This window comes from Gordionus sp. m RMFG-2023, chromosome 2 (assembly GCF_954871325.1).
Source record: "Gordionus sp. m RMFG-2023 chromosome 2, tfGorSpeb1-WG-v2, whole genome shotgun sequence".
Lineage (NCBI taxonomy): Eukaryota > Metazoa > Nematomorpha > Gordioida > Chordodea > Parachordodidae > Gordionus > Gordionus sp. m RMFG-2023.
The window spans coordinates 58581987-58602146 of record NC_088776.1 but is presented as its reverse complement, the minus strand read 5'-3'; the positions used below and the strand labels follow the sequence as shown (position 1 = coordinate 58602146).

At 25.4% G+C, this 20160-nt stretch overlaps 1 protein-coding gene across 1 annotated transcript; it reads right to left on the bottom strand.

Annotated features, from left to right (window-relative positions):
• Positions 1-1342: 1342 nt before the first annotated feature.
• On the bottom strand, positions 1343-19823 carry LOC135924511 (uncharacterized). The gene is made up of 5 exons (XM_065459568.1): positions 19512-19823; positions 19217-19470; positions 18970-19047; positions 18762-18926; positions 1343-1481 (listed from the first exon to the last, which is right to left on the bottom strand). Exons 1-5 carry the CDS (start codon positions 19821-19823, stop codon positions 1343-1345), a joined length of 948 nt encoding a protein of 315 aa, XP_065315640.1.
• Positions 19824-20160: the final 337 nt, after the last annotated feature.

Here is a 20160-nt window from a genome sequence, read left to right as displayed (position 1 = left end):
AGATATATATATATATATATATAATCTATATAAACTTATATTCAATATATTTTATTATAATATTTTTTTAAATAGAAATATGAAATCATCTCTAGCATTAAAAAATAATGTTTTTATATGTAATATTTTATTGTATATGAATACGATATTAAATAGCAATATTTTATATATTTATTTTAATTAAAATTTTATTTTCATTAGATAAAATAAATTAATTTTTTTTAAACAATAAAATAAATATTGAAGGTTTAAATACGATATTTGACTACATATTTATTTTATTAAAATGATTATATATTTATTGGTCACATTTATATTGGAAGGAAAAAAAAGAAATAAAAATTATTATAAAAAAAACTTATCATACCGAAATCGACATGTTATAATTATAAATAAGATTATAGATAATTAAAATTAAATAATGAATATATGAGCGCATAATTATAATATATATTAAAATGGGACAAAAGAAGTATGAACGAAAAATTTTAAAAATAACAATAAAGAAGCGAAGAAAAAAAAATAAGAAGTAGAAAACTAGGATGGATCTTTGGCTAGTAGACTACCATTGAAGCTGGTGAAATTCGCTTATGGCCATCTTTTGTCGAAGAAAAAACCCCTCTCGATGTTTATCTAAGAGATTGCTGATTTATGATCCAAAATTTTTAAAGAATGCTAGGGAGAGCAAGTTTGCCGAAAGTGGCAAGTGTGGTTAAAATTATAGGAATGAAACAATAGTCATTTGAAATTTCTGTGTATTTGGAGATTTTAAGTTGCTCTGACATTGACGTTAAGGGCTTGGTTAGATGGGGCAAGGGGGTCAATACATGAATAGTCCCTTACCAATAATTGGCCTCTCCTCCATGGAATTTGAGTGATCCAGTCAGGACGTTTACCACTGATCTAAAAAGACCCTGGGGTTCTAGTATGGATGGTATTTGAGCTGATTTCAAGGCATGTTGGATTATTGAATTACATAGCGTATGTCTGATGAATCGACCACTGAAGAAGCTAGAATGTAAACTATGTCTTCCTTTCTTGCCAATGGGCGAGTTATAACCTGAATAGATGTGAGGGTGTATGATACCGATGGCGTGGGTAGGTTCGTGGTTGGAAATTTGAAAAAGATTGACAGAAGGAATGGCCTCGACAAACTCATGCCCAGTACCATTGAGCAGGGAAGAGAATAGGGTGCAGTCAGTAGATTGCATGCTATATAGGAGTGTTTCAACGCAGCGAGCGGAGCGTCCCAGTTTTTTTGTATATGAACTATGGTGGATGAGAATCAGCATTGATACATGTTTGTTTTCCAAATATTTATGGCCCCAATTAAGAGTCTTCTTTAGAATGATAGGCGTTGGTTATTTCCTTTGACAAAAGGATATTCGATAAGGTTAATTGCTAAGTCGTATGGAGATCTAATGCTAAGTTCACCGAATATGGTTGGAAGTGAAGCTTGGGCCCTATCGGTTTTGTTGAATCTGATAGTGTAAAAAAGAAATTTATAACAAAAAAAGTAAAAATGTCCTACAATTAAAAGATGATGTCAAGAGTGGAGTAAAGAAAAGTGCAAATTTGCCTCATGTCCTCCTATAGGAGATCCTAGATGTGTTAATCAAGTGCAATGAATTTGAAATCATGAGTTTTAGTAGCGTTTGAATTTAATTGGGTGATCCCCATTTTGTAAATTATGTTAACTGCTTTGTCAATTTCATAGCTGGAACCACTCAAGATTTCATCTTCGATGTATCACACATGAAGCGATAGAGTACATAAATAGTTTATTGATTTCATTATGTAGTTAATTCCAAGATTAAAAAGAAAGGATCCGAGAGTGTCTCCCTATTGAATGCCCTCAACTGAAAGTATTTTTTCCGTGTTAAATTGCAAGATTGGAAATTGGTAGCAAAAGAAAAGGGTGTATGAAGGGGAAAGGGGTGCAAGTGGAATGTAGGAAGGTGTTGAGGAAAAAAGTGTTGTATGCATTGTCGTCGATTTTCACTAAAGCTTGGTTTGTTGGGTTATTTTCGAGATTAATTCCTGTTAAGTGTAATGCAGCTTCACACCAACCAGGTACGCCTACATCCAATTGGTAAGGCCTGAGGATGTGTGATGTTTCGTGTTTGCTTCTTTAAGAAATCAATTTTGCCAAATATACGGTAAGTTGAACCAATGACGATGGGTCGGATGTCCTTGTTGGGTTTTTGGAGGGCGATAAGACTGGCACAGAAGAAAGAGGGTGGTAAAACTGAGTACATCTCCATTTAAAATTTTATTGCATAAGTTTGTAATTTTGTGAAAATTGAAACATGTGTAAAAATCAAGGGAGTGGAGATGTCGTAAGAAGATTGGTCTAATTCCATAAGTCCATGCTCTGAGTCGCGATAAAAAGATAGAAATGCTTTCCTTACTTTTTCCTGTGTGAAAAATTATTGGCGTTTGAAATCTGGTGTAGCTTGCTTATCTTAGGAGAAGTCAGCAAGAGTATCATTGGTAAAAATAAGTTTAAGAGCACCTTTAATGTAATGACTATCGATTTTCTTCGAGATCAATGAAGTATTTTGATGATGTGGGGTTACTTTTTTTTGTTTTTTGGATACATAGATTTTTATATCGTAAAAACGGGTATAGATGTTTAAACTGGTGTCCTTAATTTATTGAGCCATTTTGTCGAGTATTTTAAAAGTATTTTATCTGAAAAAATATTTTAACCATTATTCTTTGTTAAAATTTTACAGGAAAAAGGAAATGCAATCACTGAAAAATTTGGCAACTGATATTCTCGCTCCTTTGGATATTCTGGATACATGGTTTTGTGATATTAGGAAAATTGTTTGAGAAAGAGGTATTTTAGGAGTAGTTTGAAAGGAGTTCTATAAATGAGCTGAGAAGCGAGTAAATCTGGAAGAGAGGTGCCCTCATCAACATCCCCTCCCCCTCCACATTTTCTAGCACAAATCGAACCCATTAAAACCGAGAGTGAAAACTTTCAGTCAAAAGATATTTAAATTAGCTTATATTTGATACCATATCGATATTTTGTGTTGATTAAAATGTTCTTTCACCCCCCATCCCCAACCCGAACGCACCCATTTAGAGTAAAATATTATTACAATCATTTAATTATCTTTTATTTGATACCCATATCAAAACCTTTTACTTCTCCCCACTCTCCTTACACCCTCCAGACTAAGTCCAAGAATGAATACTTTCTTTCAAAAGATATTTAACTTAGATTTTATTTGATACCCATATCAATATTTTGTGTTGATAAATGTTCCTGACCCCACAGACCTAGACTCGCTCATTAAGTGGGAGAGGTTGACATCCATTTGTATAGGTCATTTGATTATCTATCGATTGATACCCTTTTACATATTTGTAAATATATGAGGATGAATATTTCAATCTATATTATATGCCATTGCATCATTTATGCAGCATATACATAAATGATATGCAATATAATATGTAATCAAGAAAGATTGGGTATTATATTACTCTACGATATATTTGCATGTTTGCTCATATAAAATAAAACTAATATGTACAATCATTATTTAGAAAAATTAAATGAAAGGCATGTTTAAAGACTTAATTTTCTCATAAGTATTGAGGATCTTTAGCTCTAATAAGGTATAAAAGGATATGCCCAATAACAAATATCCTTCGGTCGACACAAACTCGAAAATAACCAAATCTGTAGACAAAAATAAGTTTATAAAAATCCTAACTTTTTAGCAAATCTACCATAATAGACCCCCTAAATGGAGGGGATGCCAGCGTTACTGGCTAAGTCGACCTATAACACAATCTTAAGATTTTTTGAATAATTTTTATCATTTCATTCATGAATAATTTTAAAATTTTCTTGTTAAATATCAAAATTTTATTCCTTGATTTTTGATTCATTTTTCGTTCTAATTAAAAAAATATTATAAAAAGGCCTGAAATTTTCTGGTTATGGCTAGCTTCGATTTAAGTTTTACTTAAGAACTTAATTCGCTCGGCTATTGCATCATAATTATAATATAAATTTAATATGAACATTTAAATATGATATTAAATATTCTATATGAATAGAAGTTTGCATTACCTGCATTCCTTGCAGTTACTGGGGATAAAACAATTTTTATTAAAATAAAATATTATAATTTCAAATAAATAAAGAAATATCAAAAATAAATAAAGAAATATCAAAAAATAAATAACAGGGTATTCTGGAAAAAAAACCAAATTATAATGGCAATAATTAGTGGAAGTCAAGAATACGAATAAGTGAATATATTAATATGGTCCATAAAAATCAAGTGCTCTCCGTGATGATGAAGATTCTATATTTAATAAGACAGTTTGGCCAACTGATATATTGGGTTATTAAACGGTCTTTTTATTCAAAATATTATTATGTATGCCTCAGGATTTGGCAATAAAGGTGTAAACTTTTCTACCATCTTAAGAGCAAAATCTCAAGGCCATAATAATGATTTGGCTAAAATCTTATTTGGACCGTTTGTAAAATCGCCACGAATTAGGCCGTTAAAAACATTACTAATATGTAATGGATGTCTTGGAAAACGGAAGTAGATGGCTAATATTAACTATTAAATTGTTTTATAACGTAATTAAAATATTTTTTGCACTACGTCTTTTTTTTTATATGGTCCATAAATTTGTAAACCGCTTATATTTAAGGAAAAACTTTTGTTATAAAAATCTTTTTGTAATCATTGGAGGGTAAATATATGATTATTAGTTTAGATATTTTTTAAAAAGTTTTATCAAAAATGAGAATCATGATGACCAAGATATTCAAGAAAATGCATTAAGGATAAAAAATCAGAAATTCTTTATAAAATTAAGAAAAACACTGGAAAAAAATAATATTAAATGAAATTTATTTTTTACTTTCAAAAAAAAAGAAAAGAAAAAAGCAAAAAATATATTTATATAAAATATAAATCTCCCAAAATTTATTTGCTATTATAAATTGATAGAATTTTACACCATTATTTACTTTGTTCTTTAGTCGAATATGCTTTAATTTAATTTGTAAAAATTATATTTATAATATTCGAATTTTATCCTTCCCAAAATATTTAAAGATTTAATTAATATTTATATTATGAATTAACAGAATAAAGATCAAAAAGGCTTAAATGATATATAATTACTATTAGCTTCCACTTAAGGTAAAAAAAAATAAAATATATATAATATATATAATATATATAAAAATTGATAAATATAATTTATATTACATATCTATTAGCAAATTTTAACTCTCATATTTTTTAAAAAATAATATAATTTATTAACATTTAACTTGGCTAATCAAATTATAATATTTAAAAAAAGAATCAAATAAAAATCCAGGCTTCTTATAGAGAGAATAGTTAAAGAAGAATTAAAATGACAACAAACACGACTGTTAGTTTAACTAATTTATAGTACACAATTGATCATAATTTAAGAAAATACGGCTTACTTACAATAAAAAAATATAAAAATGTTTAATAAATTAAAAAAAATAATATATATCTAATTTTAATTGCAAATAATAAGCTTAAAATAAACTTTAAAAAATATATTATAACATAAGAAACAATTTTATGCAAAAAATAATATAATTAGTTATTAATGGTTATGAAAAATTGTCTACTTACCAATAAAGCCTAAGAGAGACAGAATCACGGTAATAAAAATTGTATGATTTTTAATCATTTCAGGATAAACTTATTCAACGAATTTCAATCAAAAATTTTAAATCAAGAAAATGATTTTAAAAAAAAATTTTAAATGACGTTTGAATTTTTCTACCCAGTTTTTATATTATTTGGAATTATTTTTATTTATGTTTAATTTATTTATTTTTTAAAAAAATTTTTTTAACTTGGAAAATGACTAATAAAAAGAAGAAAAAAAATAATATCAGATTTTACGAATTATACGTAATTGTTTTTTCTTGAGATTTTGTTATATGAAAATAATAAAATTTTCTCTAAATTTCTTAGTTTTAGTATCCCCATAAACAAAATTTTTGCAAATGCATGCATTAAATGCAAATAAAAATAAATGAATTTAAATAAATGAGCAAATATTTAAATATTAAAACAATTTATTCATCTAAAATTTACTATCATTCATTATATAATATTAATGTTAATTTACTATTCATTAATTTATATTCCAAGATTGATGTTATTAAATATTATTGGACTTAAGAGTTTTTATGGATTTAATTTAAATTTTGATTTTACCACACTAGGCCCAAGTTCTCATTAAAATTATATTCAGTTAATCATCAATTTGCATTTTTTTAAAGCTTGGCATTGCCTAAATAATGGACCCTAAAATTTATAAAACAAATATATATTAATTTTTAAGTTAAATATGGTAAAAATAATATGACAAACAAATATTAAAATGGATTGAGATGATTTAATATATTTTTTTATCAGAGGTATAGATTATTGACTTTTTATTTTTTAAAATAAATTGGCAAGCATCTCTATCACCTTAAATGAGATTCAATTTTTATCTCTATAAACAAATTATAATTTTTAGGTCGATTGCTAAAATATAATAATCTTAAAACAAAAATAACCTTGATATTAATTTGATGATTTAATTGTTATCACTATTCTTCTTTTTTTAGCTAACATTATCTAAAATTACCTTCTTTTTTAGTGGGTATTTAAAAAATTTAATTTTAAGGGGGCTCTTCAAATTTTTCATAATGTTCAAGCCCCTGATACCTCTCTTTCCCCCTACCTACTAGTGACGCTACTGAACGATTGTTTATTTATATGATAAAGTATTATGAAAATTTATTTTGATAAATTACTTCCTGTAACATTTTGAAGAATTTAGAAGGATTGGGAGATTATAACCGTTGTCAAATAAAGAAAGGTTAGAACTAAAATGATACTAAATCAGACTAATATCCTCGATTATATATACTTTTCTATAATATTCGTCAAATAAAAAAAGATGGAACTAAAATGATACTAAATCTTTATTAAATAATAAGATAAAAATATAATCAAATTAAATTAATATAAATTAAAATTAAAAATTAAAGATTAAAAAAAATTAAGTTCGTAAAATCATAATTTAATCCTTTATTCAAAATTATAACATTATCAAATTAACAAAATTATAAAAGTAAAAATAATAAAAAAATTTAATAAAAAACAAAAATAAAAATAATATACAAAAAGGTTAATAATTATAAAAGATCTGGTTTTATGGTAAAAATTGGCCTTTTTATACTCTTTTCAACCTTCTTTATAACTAATATTCATAACTATTCAAATATAATATTTTTATCACGCGTTATAATAATAAATCCAAAAGAATTCTTTATGCAAATTAAAGTACAAAGTTCACGAATATAACACTTCCTAATGTATTTTTATAATGCAACATGTAATTAAACGACTATGAAAATCGCTTGATTTTGTTTTATTCGATTCTGTTTATTAATATTTAATTTCGGATTATTATGTTTAAGAAACATGTAATATCCTTTCACAATTCGCGATAATAATTATGCTAAAGCTTATAGCCAATAAATGAAAAATGTCCACTATATATTCTGCTATGTTTAAAGTTGATTTTCTAACTATCCCACGTTTTCGATACGGGAAATAACATAAATAGCTCTAATTTATGTTGTAAATTATTAATATTATGTTATCTTTCAAGGCTTAGGGTTTAAAATTTTTGAAAAAAAATTTCATGTTCAACAGAAGTTTTGAGCAGATGCAAATTGGAAATTTAAGGAATCTGGAATCATAATAATCTTTTTACAGATATTCATTATCTATTTAGAACATTTTTTTATATCAGGTACAAAACTCTGATCATATTTAATTCTTATTTACTCTTTAACTAAGAATTACTATATTTTGATTTTTTCTTTTCCTCTTCTTTATTTTTCCATTCTTTTTTCCTTCTTCTACTTCATTATTTTTACTTCATTTTTCAATGAAATATAAATTTCTCTGAAATTTGTGCAATAATTTTTATGTGCTTGTATTAACAAAATATTTGAAGAAAAACTAATAAAATTTTGCAATAATAATTTAATGATATAAAATATATCTAATAAAATATTATTATTAAAAACAATTCAGACAAAGAAAAATAGGATATATAATTATTACTTTATTTCTTCAATATACCAGACGAACAATAATAAATACAAATTTGATATTTTTTTCAACACCCATTTTTACTTACCATCCAATTTAAACGAAATATAAAGTATTACATAGAATATATTACAAGTATTATTATATGTAAAAGGGTCCTGTTAAGACCTACCTGATCTAACTAAATTGGGATCAGATGAACTATGAAAGACATTCTCTTGAACTCTATCTTAGCTTTTATGCATATTATTTTCAAGAAAATCGACGAATTTTTTATATTTTTTCTCTTGATGCCTCTGAATTTTGCCTTATTATTTGAAAAATATTTATTTCAAATCAATATTTTTCTTAAATTTTTTTTGAATAGATTTCTATATTATGAATATTGGATTCTATTTTCATTTAAAAAAAATAATAGTTATTATTTGAAAGTCTTCTACACGATGATACAAAAAAAACAATTTTAAAATCTATTTTACTTATATATAAGTTAATTATAAGACCCAGATTTTTTTAGAAATCTTCTGAGGAATCAGATTGTATAGAGAAATCTTATTTTAATTTGATCCGTATATTTTTAAATTTTACTATTCTAAATCATTTTGGTATAGGACATTGTAGGTAAATGAAGATTAAACTTTTCTTTATATAATTTTTTGGTGTTAATTAATATTTAACTTGAGTAAATATTTTTTTTAAATAAAAAAGATTTACATTCTAATTATATATTTTTTAAACAATTTTTAAAATAAAAATATTTAAAAAAATAATAATAAAATTTTATCATATTGTCTTCAGAGAATTTATTTTCGGTAAGTCACTGAAACTAGAGGAAATTTTTATTATTATTTTTATCTAAAAATAATAAATATGCGAGCTTTTGGGTATTGGGAAATTTTTTTATGTAAGAATAATTCATAGATCCATTACACCGAAAGTTTTAAGAATTGTATATTTTTTTCTTTGAATTCGAATAATTTTCGATATTTAATTTTTTTGTGGCCGTTAATTTAAGATTTTTCAATTTAAATATTAATTAAACGTATAATATTTTTTTTAAATTTTACAAATATTTTTTTTTCCCCTTTTTATGAATTTTATTAATTTTACCCATATCATTATTTAATATAAAAGAACCATGGCTTTTTTAAAAAGATCGTGAGCTTCTTATTAATCACCTGTATAGCATAAAAATGGAGAAAAATGCAGCATCTTAAAGATTAGGATGCACAACATGTTCAAGCAGCTATTCTATATTGAAAAGTTTTTAATATATTAATTTTTAAATTTTAGTTTATTAATTTGGCACTAAATTTGAAAATATTAATCTTCCTGTAAACAAATTTATTCATTATATCTTGTATCCAGGATTTATGTAAGTGAAAGTCTTCTTTAATAGGGTTGGCACAAATTACTAATGGAAAATGGTAAATATTAAGTTTTTTTAGGTATGCAATATTTAGAAAATATTTCTGCCATACAAAGGCTATATCTTTTGAAAAAATGGACATACAATCGAAATAGATGAATCCCATATTTAAAGGAAAAATAACACAGGGAGAATTTTTAATCAAATGTCATTTGGGTTGAAGGTTGAATACAATCTTAATGAAAATGGATATGATCATTACTCGGAATCACAGCAGAAATTTTATAGAACCAAATGATATATCGACTTGTACTCTATATATTGAGTGTTTATGGATGGATCTCAAAGAAGAGCATTCCCAGAACTGAACAAAAATCTTCCTATTATTATACATATATGAATTATCGTAATATTAAGTAAATTAAGTAAATTTTTAAATGATATAAATTTATATAGAATTATTTTGGTTATTCCTCCATATACCTATATTATCATTGCTTGCCTTTTTAAAATTTTTAAATAGTATACTCAATTTTTAAAGTAAAATTAAGAATTGTGAAAATTTTCACAAAAAGAAATATTTCAGAGAAAAATTAAAAAAATTCTCCTAGCTTCAGTGACTTTCTTCTAAAAAAAAAGTCAATAATCTATACCTCTGATAAAAAAAATAAAATCATCTTAATCTAAAATGGTATTTGGTTATCAAATTATTATCACTATATTTAACTATAAAAAAATATATATAATTGTTTTGTTTTACAATTAGGTCTGAATTAAATTGATAATTATTTCTAAAAACTAATTTAGCCAAGACCAAGCTTTAAAAAAACTACAAAGTGATGATTGACTGAATATATTTTTCAATGAGAACTTGGGGGAAATTTTTAATTGATAAATCCTTTACACATTCGCTTTAGCAATTAAATTAGTCTATTAGTAGACTAATTTAGTCGACTAAAACGACTAATATAGTTGACTAAACGACTAACATAGTAGACTAAAACGACTTAATTTAGTTGACTAAAAGAACTAATTAAGTCGACTAAAAGAACTAATTAAGTCGACTAAATTATGTCATAATCGTTATTTTTGAACTTTTTTTAAATATTTTAGGTAAAAATATATGTTGTAAAGATGTAAAAATAAAATTTCAGAGAAGATGTACCATCATAGAAAAATATTATTTATCAAAATCGTTATTTTTGAAAAGTATAGGTAAAAATATATATATTGTAAATGTGTTTAAATAAAATTTCAGTGAAGATGTACCATAGAAAAGTGACAATTGTCATAATCGTTATTTTTTAACTTTATTTTTTTTAAGTAAATAGGTAAAAATATATATTGTAAAGATGTTAAAATAAAATTTCAGTGAAGATGTACCATAGAAAAGTGACAATTGTCATAATCGTTATTTTTGAACTTTTTTGAATTTTTTTAAAGTAAATAGGTAAAAATATATATTGTAAAGATGTTAAAATAAAATTTCAATGAAGATGTACCACAGAAAAGTGACAATTGTCATAATCGTTATTTTTGAACCTTTTTGAATTTTTACAAAGCAAGATAGTTAATTTAAAAAAAAAAATAATTATTAAATATTTTTATGACTTAAATTGGCACATAGCAGGCGAGGTTGGAATAAGTGTACAAATCCCTCGCTCCATCTAAAGCCAAAAAAAATGTAAATGCAGATTAATCTATTTAAAAATTATTGTAATTGTTATTTTCATTATCATCTTTTTACCTTATCAAATACATATTCCGATTTGTTTTTATTACGATAATCGATAAAATAAATTCTACACTATATTTTTCTCATTTTGGCGGATGAAACCACAGATATTGCAAGCATTTGAGCAGATGTCATTGTATGCAAGACATAGTAGTACCAAGAATAATAAAATTAAAGAAACATAAATTTATTTCTTATCCGACATTTGCTGATATCTAAAAAAAAGTAAAAGTGATAATTAAATTAACCTCGTGATAAAATAATTTTTTTTAAAATTATATGGCTAAATATAAATTTGATACGTGGACAAGAATATGATAGAGTCCAGATGGAGTTTTCTCCATCAAGCAGTCATTCCACTTATGGAGTTTGGGCCTCTCTAGCCTTTACAATCTCATTTATGGGGGCTTCGCCCTACATACTCCCTATTTTGATGGTCTTCGGCCGGGTTTATATAAATATATTATACTTTATAATTTGAAATACTCTGAACAATTATTCTGAGTTTTATATATTGTCATTTATTATGCATCACAAATAATTATAGTAAAACAAATACAAAACATTTCTAAAGTTAATGTTTTTTGTTACAAAATATTTATCCATTTATTATATTAAATATTTTCGAACGCGAAACTCTGTTGTTGAATTTCTATATTTTCATTTCCCGCTGGTTCATCATCATTTCTCTGAGTTCCTAGGTATTGTATTGTTAGTATTTGTTTTCATCAGAGTACAAGGTATTGTATTTTTGGTATTTGTTTTCATATGAGTCATTTCATTACTAAAAGGTAAAATATTCGACCTTTTTTTGATTTGGTCTAAATGTCTTTTAATAATTCTGTTTCCTGTATCTATCTCATATAATAAATTCCCATTTTTGCGTTTTACCGTGCCTTTGTCCCACATATTAACCTTGAAGGTTTTATACCAAACTTTGTCACCATTCATGATATTTCTATTTGACGATAAATTACGATTAAATTCATGCACTTTATCTTCTTGTGGTTTGATCAAATCTCATCTGGTTCTTATGGTTCTGTTGAACATCACAACAAATAAAAATCTATTAAGCTTCAACTGTTAATGCTAAATTAATATTTAGACATAATGAGTGATATTGATATTCCATTTTTGCACAGAATTTGATTGTAAACTGACATAATGAAAATATAATTTATATGTATCAATACTAGTAATTAAAATAACACTCATTTAATAAAAATTTAGGTAGTCTTATTAATTTTTAAATAAATAAAAAATATTATAATACTTAAAATTATAACAGAAATCCTTCAGAGTCCTAAAAAATAATTTATTTTTAGTTCAAATTTTTTCTTCGCCTCAGGGGGATATTCAAATTTTTCAGGTGGTTCGAGTCTTCAGCGTCTACATGATGGGGGGGGGGGGTAGGCGGCTTTAATGGGGGTAAGATACATTATTTGGGGGGTTAACTATTAAATTTTGAGATCAAATATGACAAAATTTATTGCTGTAAAAATTAATACTTTTATTTTAGACCTATTATAATACAATTCATCAACCAAATCTATATATTGCCAACAATCATAAACATTATTTTCCAAATAAAAATTTCTGTTATTACAAATGTAATTTAAAAGGTTTAGACATTTCCAGCAAGCTCATAATGTTATAAATAATGAATTCATTTTAAATGATGTGGTTTTTAATTGAATTTATTATCTAAAAAATAACTCCTTTATATTCACAAAATGTCGATAGTTGGTAGTAGAGATAAAGTAATTTAAGTTATTCTTTTTAAATTTTCTGATAGAGTATCATTATAATTAAAAAAGTGAAATTAAAAGTAGGAAAACATCGTTGCCGAAGGCGGCAAAAATTTTTTAGGAAGGTAGGCATAGGTTTTTGAAGTGGATTTGCATCCAGTGAAAATCCTGCCATGTAGACGCTGCGAGTCCCTGCATGACCCGCCCTCCCCATCATAGTGACGCTACTGCTTGAAAGAGACATATTTACTGAAAAGTAGACATATTATTATGATAATAAAATTTGTTTGTAGAAAAAATATCTTTTTGTAAACTCTTTGTGATATTTATGCATAAAAAAAAAATCATTTTTGGTAAAATCACAATTTTTGGTTAAAAATTATCGATGAAAATAAAACTTTAAAAGCTTATTTTGTAGATTTTATAAAAATCTGAAATGAGAAATAAATGTTTTACATTTCATTCTCAATTTGGGATATTTGTTTTTGTATTCAATTTTGTTTATTATACTGGATTTATTTTTCAACCATGATAGGCTGACTGACAATTTTCTTTTATTATAACCATAAGGATCATATATTTTTTGAAAGTCATGTGCGGGTTAAAATATTTAAAACAATGGTGGGCGGTGTCGTAGTTTTATATATGAATTTATATAGTTGAGGGTAACAGTAAAACCCAGGGAGTAACCAGAGTGAAAGGGTAATTATGTACCATATATATAATTTGGAGAAATTAATTGGAAAGATACTCTTAATAGGCACCAAAAGTGTTCCGTGATTATGAGGAGTTGCGGGGTAAATGTTATGTAAAAATAAAGAATAAACGGGAATTAAAATGTAGGTCTGTTGGTATCCTTTTTGTTTTGGTTTATTTATTATTACACGATGGTAGTGAGATGTATTGATAAAATGCAAGTTTATTGGTTTTAATTCTTTCATGTTTGTAATGGAAAAAGTTGGTATTCATTGAGGTTACCAGTTGTTAGTCATAAATAAGAGTTGAAATATAATGTAAGATTAAAATGGAAAGTTGATGTATATTATATTGTTAATTGTTAAAAGGGAATCATGTATTGAGTTAAACCGTTTTGAGATTTTTATTACATATTTGTGGTTGTTTTTCATCTATGGGCAGGCCGCAAGAAGAAAGTGAAAGGGGAGAAATATTTTTGTTGTAATGTGAGATAAGAGCGTGCATGTGTTTTTTTTTTGTAATTTATATATTTGTAATGTTTGTTTCGTAATAAATAAAAATGTATCTTGAAGAGTTCCCTATCTTTGGCCGAGTCATTTAAAAGGAGAAGATTTTAATTGTTGTTTAGGTGATAAGGTTTGTTTTTTATTTTGTGATTTTTCGCTTTATCATTGTGGGATGCCTTGATCTGGGCAAGCCGCAAAAAGAGAAGAAAAATGAAAGATGTATTGTTTGAATGTGGGATGGTACTGTACATGGATTATGTGTTTTATTTATTTTTTATCTTTCCCACCCTTTTTAAATTATATTTTTAATATTCCTTGTTTATTTTTGTTATCTTTGCCAGGCAGCGAGAAGAGATGTTCCATAATGTAGTTAATGTTAATGGAGAGAATATGGCATAATTTGTTTAATTATTTTTTTTTAAATTCCCCTAAATTGTAATTTGAAAATTATATTAAAAAAAAAATTTTCCGTATTTGCGTAACATCATCTTTATATATTTACTCCTTCTCCAATCACGGGAAATTTTTTTTTTTACGTCGTTTCAAATATTCAGCTCAAGCCCACAATCACCTGATGATCATCGATACCCCTAATGATCCATGATGACATACATAGGACGTAAATGTAGACAAATGAAGATCAAACCTTGGCACGCTATGTATATGATAGGATGGGAAATTCGTATTAGCAGATTACAGTCTTAACAAATATATGATATCCCTATAGCATACCTTTGTAGGACCATGAATATTCAGTATTCCATTGATGTTATGAGAATTCATATTAGCCAAGTACTATCCTAACAAGTTATATGATGATTTCCATATAGCATACCAGCACCAGGAATATTCATTATTCCAGGGATGTCATTTATAAGCAAAAGGCCTAGTAAAAAATGTCCTTAAATTGTAATTTGAGTGTAGGAAGGGATTTCGAGTAAGGGTATATATTTTTTTTCTTAGTTTTTACAGGCGGGTAAATTTTTTTTTTTAAAAAAATCATGGTTTTGTGATTGCTTAGAAAAGAAATTTTAAAATAAGAGTGTTACTAGTGTTGTTAAACGACTCGATTTTTAAAAACGGCTAACTCAATATTTTAGTCAAGAAATATTGACTATAAGCCATGAGATTTAGTTAATGGATATCCAAAACTTTGTCGAACTACAATCTAAAATCTTGAGGTTGGTGAAATTATATTCTGGATAAAATATTGATTTAGCCTTTTTTAAAAATCGGCTAAAATTGAGTCGTTTAATAATACTAGGTGGGAGAGACTCTTAATTTCTAAATATCATATATAAGCTTCAAACATTACCTATTATATTAAGATAAATTTAAAAAATATGCTAATGCAGATGTGTTGTTAATTAGTTGATTTCTTCCGACTAAGACTAATAGTCGTAGTCGAGGAAATCGACTAAAAACTTTAGCGACTAAATTAGTCGATTAGTCGACTAATTTGGTCGACTAATTTAGTCGACTAAAACGACTAATTAGTTGACTAAAACGACTAATTAGTCGACTAAAAAAGACTAATTAGTCGACTAAAAACGACTAATTAGTCGTTACTTAGATCGACTAATTAGTCGACTAAAAGCGACTAATTTAGTCGACTAATCAGAGAAGATAAACAAAAAGAAGTAAAGTGAGAATTTGTCATTAAAATAACTATATGAGTTATTATAAGTTATTTTTATATATTTTTTTTTGTTTATTTTTCTTTGAAGGAACAGGTTAAAATTATAAATTGTTATTTTTGAACTTTTTTTAAATTATTTTAAAGCAAGGTATATATATTGTAAACATGTTGAATCAAAATTTCAGTGAAGATGTACCATAGAAAAGTGACAATTGTCATAATCGTCATTTTTAAGTTTTTTTGAAAATTTTTGAAGCATATGGGTAAAAATATATATTGTAAACATGTTATATTTAAATTTCAGTGAAGATGTACCATAGAAAAGTGACAATTGTCATAATCGTCATTTATAGGTTTTTTTGAAATTTTTTGAAGCAAATGGGTAAAAATATATATTGTAAACATGTTATATTTAAATTTCAGTGAAGATTTACCATAGAAAAGTGACAATTGTCATAATCGTCATTTATAGGTTTTTTTGAAATTTTTTGAAGCAAATGGGTTAAAATATATATTGTAAACGTGTTAAAATAAAATTTAAGCGAAGATGTACCATAGAAAAGTGACAATTGTCATAATCGTCATTTTTAAGTTTTTTTGAAGCAAATAGGTAAAAATATATATTGTAAACATGTTAAAATAAAATTTAAGCGAAGATGTACCATAGAAAAGTGACAATTTTCATAAACGTCATTTATAGGTTTTTTTTGAAATTTTTTGAAGCAAATGGGTAAAAATATATTGTAAAAATGTTATATTTAAATTTCAGTGAAGATGTACCATAGTAAAGTGACAATTGTCATAATCGTCATTTTTAAGTTTTTTTGAAATTTTTTGAAGCAAATGGGTAAAAATATATATTTTAAGCATGTTTTATTTAAATTTAAGCGAAGATGTACCATAGAAAAGTGACAATTGTCATAATCGTCATTTTTAAGTTTTTTTGAAATTTTGAAGCAAATAGGTAAAAATATATATTGTAAACATGATAAATTAAAATTTCAGTGAAGATGTACCATAGAAAAGTGTGACAATTCTCATAATCATTATTTTTTAAACTTTTTTGAAGTAACAGAGTAAAATAAATTGTAAACATGTTAATTTGAAATTTAAATGAGGATGTGACATATGACAATTAATATATTCGTTAATTTTAAGATCTTTAGAATCATTGCTGAAACGAGCTAGGATTTAGCTTACGCCCTTCTATCTAATTTTAAAAGTGCTAACGGACCGATTTAAAAATTTAAACTTTTATTAGTTATTTAAAATTTATTAGGTAAACATTAAAAAATATATGCTTCATTTTTAATACTAAAGTACCGATTACTTTTTTGGATATTAATGTTGAGAGAAGGTAATTAGATTAAAAATACTTTTTGGATTTTTTTGTATGTAACTAACATCGACGTGGATTAAAATTTAATTTTACACTTTTTCCCAAAAGCAAAGAAAATTCAATTATAAATGAAGTCAAGATTATATCACACAAAAGAAGGGTGTAAATTACAATTTATTTAAAGGATTCAATATGATATATATATTTAACTATCAATTGATTTTTTTAAACTTATAAATGTTTAAAATAAATAAAATATCTTTGAAAACCTAGAAAATAAATTATACAAAAATATGTTTTTCAATATTGATATTTGAGGTTCAAAATCAAACCTAGATAAGAGTGATTATGATCGATCATCGGAATTATCTAATGATTGTAACTTCTAATTCATTTTTTTTATTCTTAATCCGGTATCTGGTTCCACGTGAAAATTGATATATGAATTAATTCAATAAATAACCATATCATACCTTAATTTTAGAAAAATGATTTTTCAATTATTATGTTTTTAAAATCAAAAAATAAAATTTAATTTAAAAAATAGTATATTCTGAAATTTTCATATATTTTTCCTTATTTTTATAAGTTGTTTTGTTTATTTATTTGCCTAAATTGAATAATTCATCACATTTTAAGATTTTATTTCTTATTTTAAATAATTTTAGCGCCTATCTGGCACCATTAATTTCTTTTGCATAATAACTATAATTTAATTAATATTAATAAATATTATTTTATAATACCATAAATATTTTGATCATAATTAATTTCAATCGTAAATTCTTTTATCCTTTCTATATACTGAGATTTTTGTAGTGGTGTTGTATCGATGAAACAGATTCATTTTTTTATTAGATACTTAAAAAATTTAAAGAATAGGTTTTATTTAAATTTCATATGAGCCAGAGAAAGAAAGAAAGGCAAGACGAAAAAAAAACATATGAAAATTATTTACAATATCATTTCACAATCTTTCTCCATGATTGAAAATGCCTTATATTATAACATTTCATCTATTTTTCGGACAATCAATCAATAAATATTGCTTCAAGGTTATTGTCTATCACCTTTACTAAAGTTACGAAAAATTAATTAAGTTGCTGATAAATCTCCTTTAAAAACTTTTCAGTGTTTTTTTAATAAAGATGATAATGAATATTAAAAATATTTTAGTAAATTAATTCATAAGCTGATAATTCTCATTTAAAAATTTATTTTTGACTCAAGAATATTTTAAAAAATAGGACTTATCTGGTAATGACGAGTTCAATAACAAAAATTAACACATGAATTTATGGTATTTTATTAATATACGAATATTTAAATTTTATATATTGAAAAACAATATAAAGAATATTTGCGCTTTTTTATATAAACCATTATTATATAATTAATAAGTTACATTTTAATACTACTGCCATATACATATTTAAAAAATAAATTTTTATTCAATATCAACTTCCCAACAATTTAGAGATATGCAATGTTTGAGTGTTGTTGACGACATTTTATTTCTCTTTTTAGTTATACATTCGACTGCCTTACTAAAGATTCTTTCGCTAGCAACACTCTGGTTTGTTGAGCTAAGAAATCTTTAGCCATTAAAGATAAATTAGGATATGAATTTTTATTATTCGACCACCATTCTAATACATTTGTTATTGGACTTGCTACATCTTCTCTTAAATAAAGCGATATTTCGTCGGTCAATGGATCATTTTGTAACGCACCCCTAAATAATAAATATATATATATGTATGTAATCATATATTTACTTTCTTAGAATGTTATGCATGCTTACAGAAAATGGTAATGCCTCATTATCCAAGATATCATTTTCAAATGGCTGATGACTTTGATGTGTTGTTATATTTCGTATATAAAGTTTTAAATTGATGAAAAAATTCCGATTTATTTATAAATTTAGGTAAAAATTTCTGCTTTGTTTTAGGGTCCAATATACTTGATATAAAATTGGAAATTGATGTCATATGTTTAATATATTTTTGACATTTTGTTAACATCACCTCCGCTGTATTTTTCAATACGGTATCACCAGTAATATAATCATTTAAAATATTTTCAATGCAGTTTATGAATAATACAGATGAGCCAATGGTTGTATTTGTAGCTGATGAAGCTTCTAAAGTAATCTTGTAAAAGGGTTTTAAAAAATCCTCTACATCTTTTAAAAAAATTGATTCTTCATTATTTATAAATAATTGGCCATCTTGGTGGCTCCCTTTTTTCCCCAATTTATTGACTGCATCTAAATTCTATAAAAAAAATATTAAACATAAAAAGTAAACATAATTACTTTGTTAATAGAGTATATCATCAAAAATTTAGAATTCCATCTAGTTACGACATCAAGTGGTATGCGTATACCTCCAGTTATGTCTAAAAATTCTTTCATATATTTTGGTGATGTGTGCAATTTTTTGACAAATTTATTTATTTTTTCTAATTTATCATTCAAAACAATCATTCCCTCACCCACAATAATATTTATTATGTGAGCAAGACACCTATGGTTATACAAAGATGAACCATATAACTCTGTATAAGTTTCACTCAATATACGCGATGCTGCTAACATGTTTTTAGCATTATCATGAGTAACCGCCATAACTTTATCATGAATTTTAAATGATTCGAGAGAAGCTTGGATAGATTGTGATATTTCTGTCCCCGTATGTGGGTGAGGTAATTCTATTAAATCAAGTAGGAGATTAACAAATTTCCAATCATTATCAATATAATGTATTGTTATTGATAAATATGAGAAGGAATTTATTCCTGTCCATAAGTCAGTTGTCAGGCTGATTTTACTATTTACCTGTTTAAGGTCTTTAATAATTTTATTTTTAGATTTATGATATAAATCTTTTACATAGCAGGCAGCAGTTTGTCTGCACCAAATCTTCTCATTTTTAAATATAAATGAGAAAATATCTCGGAAAAAT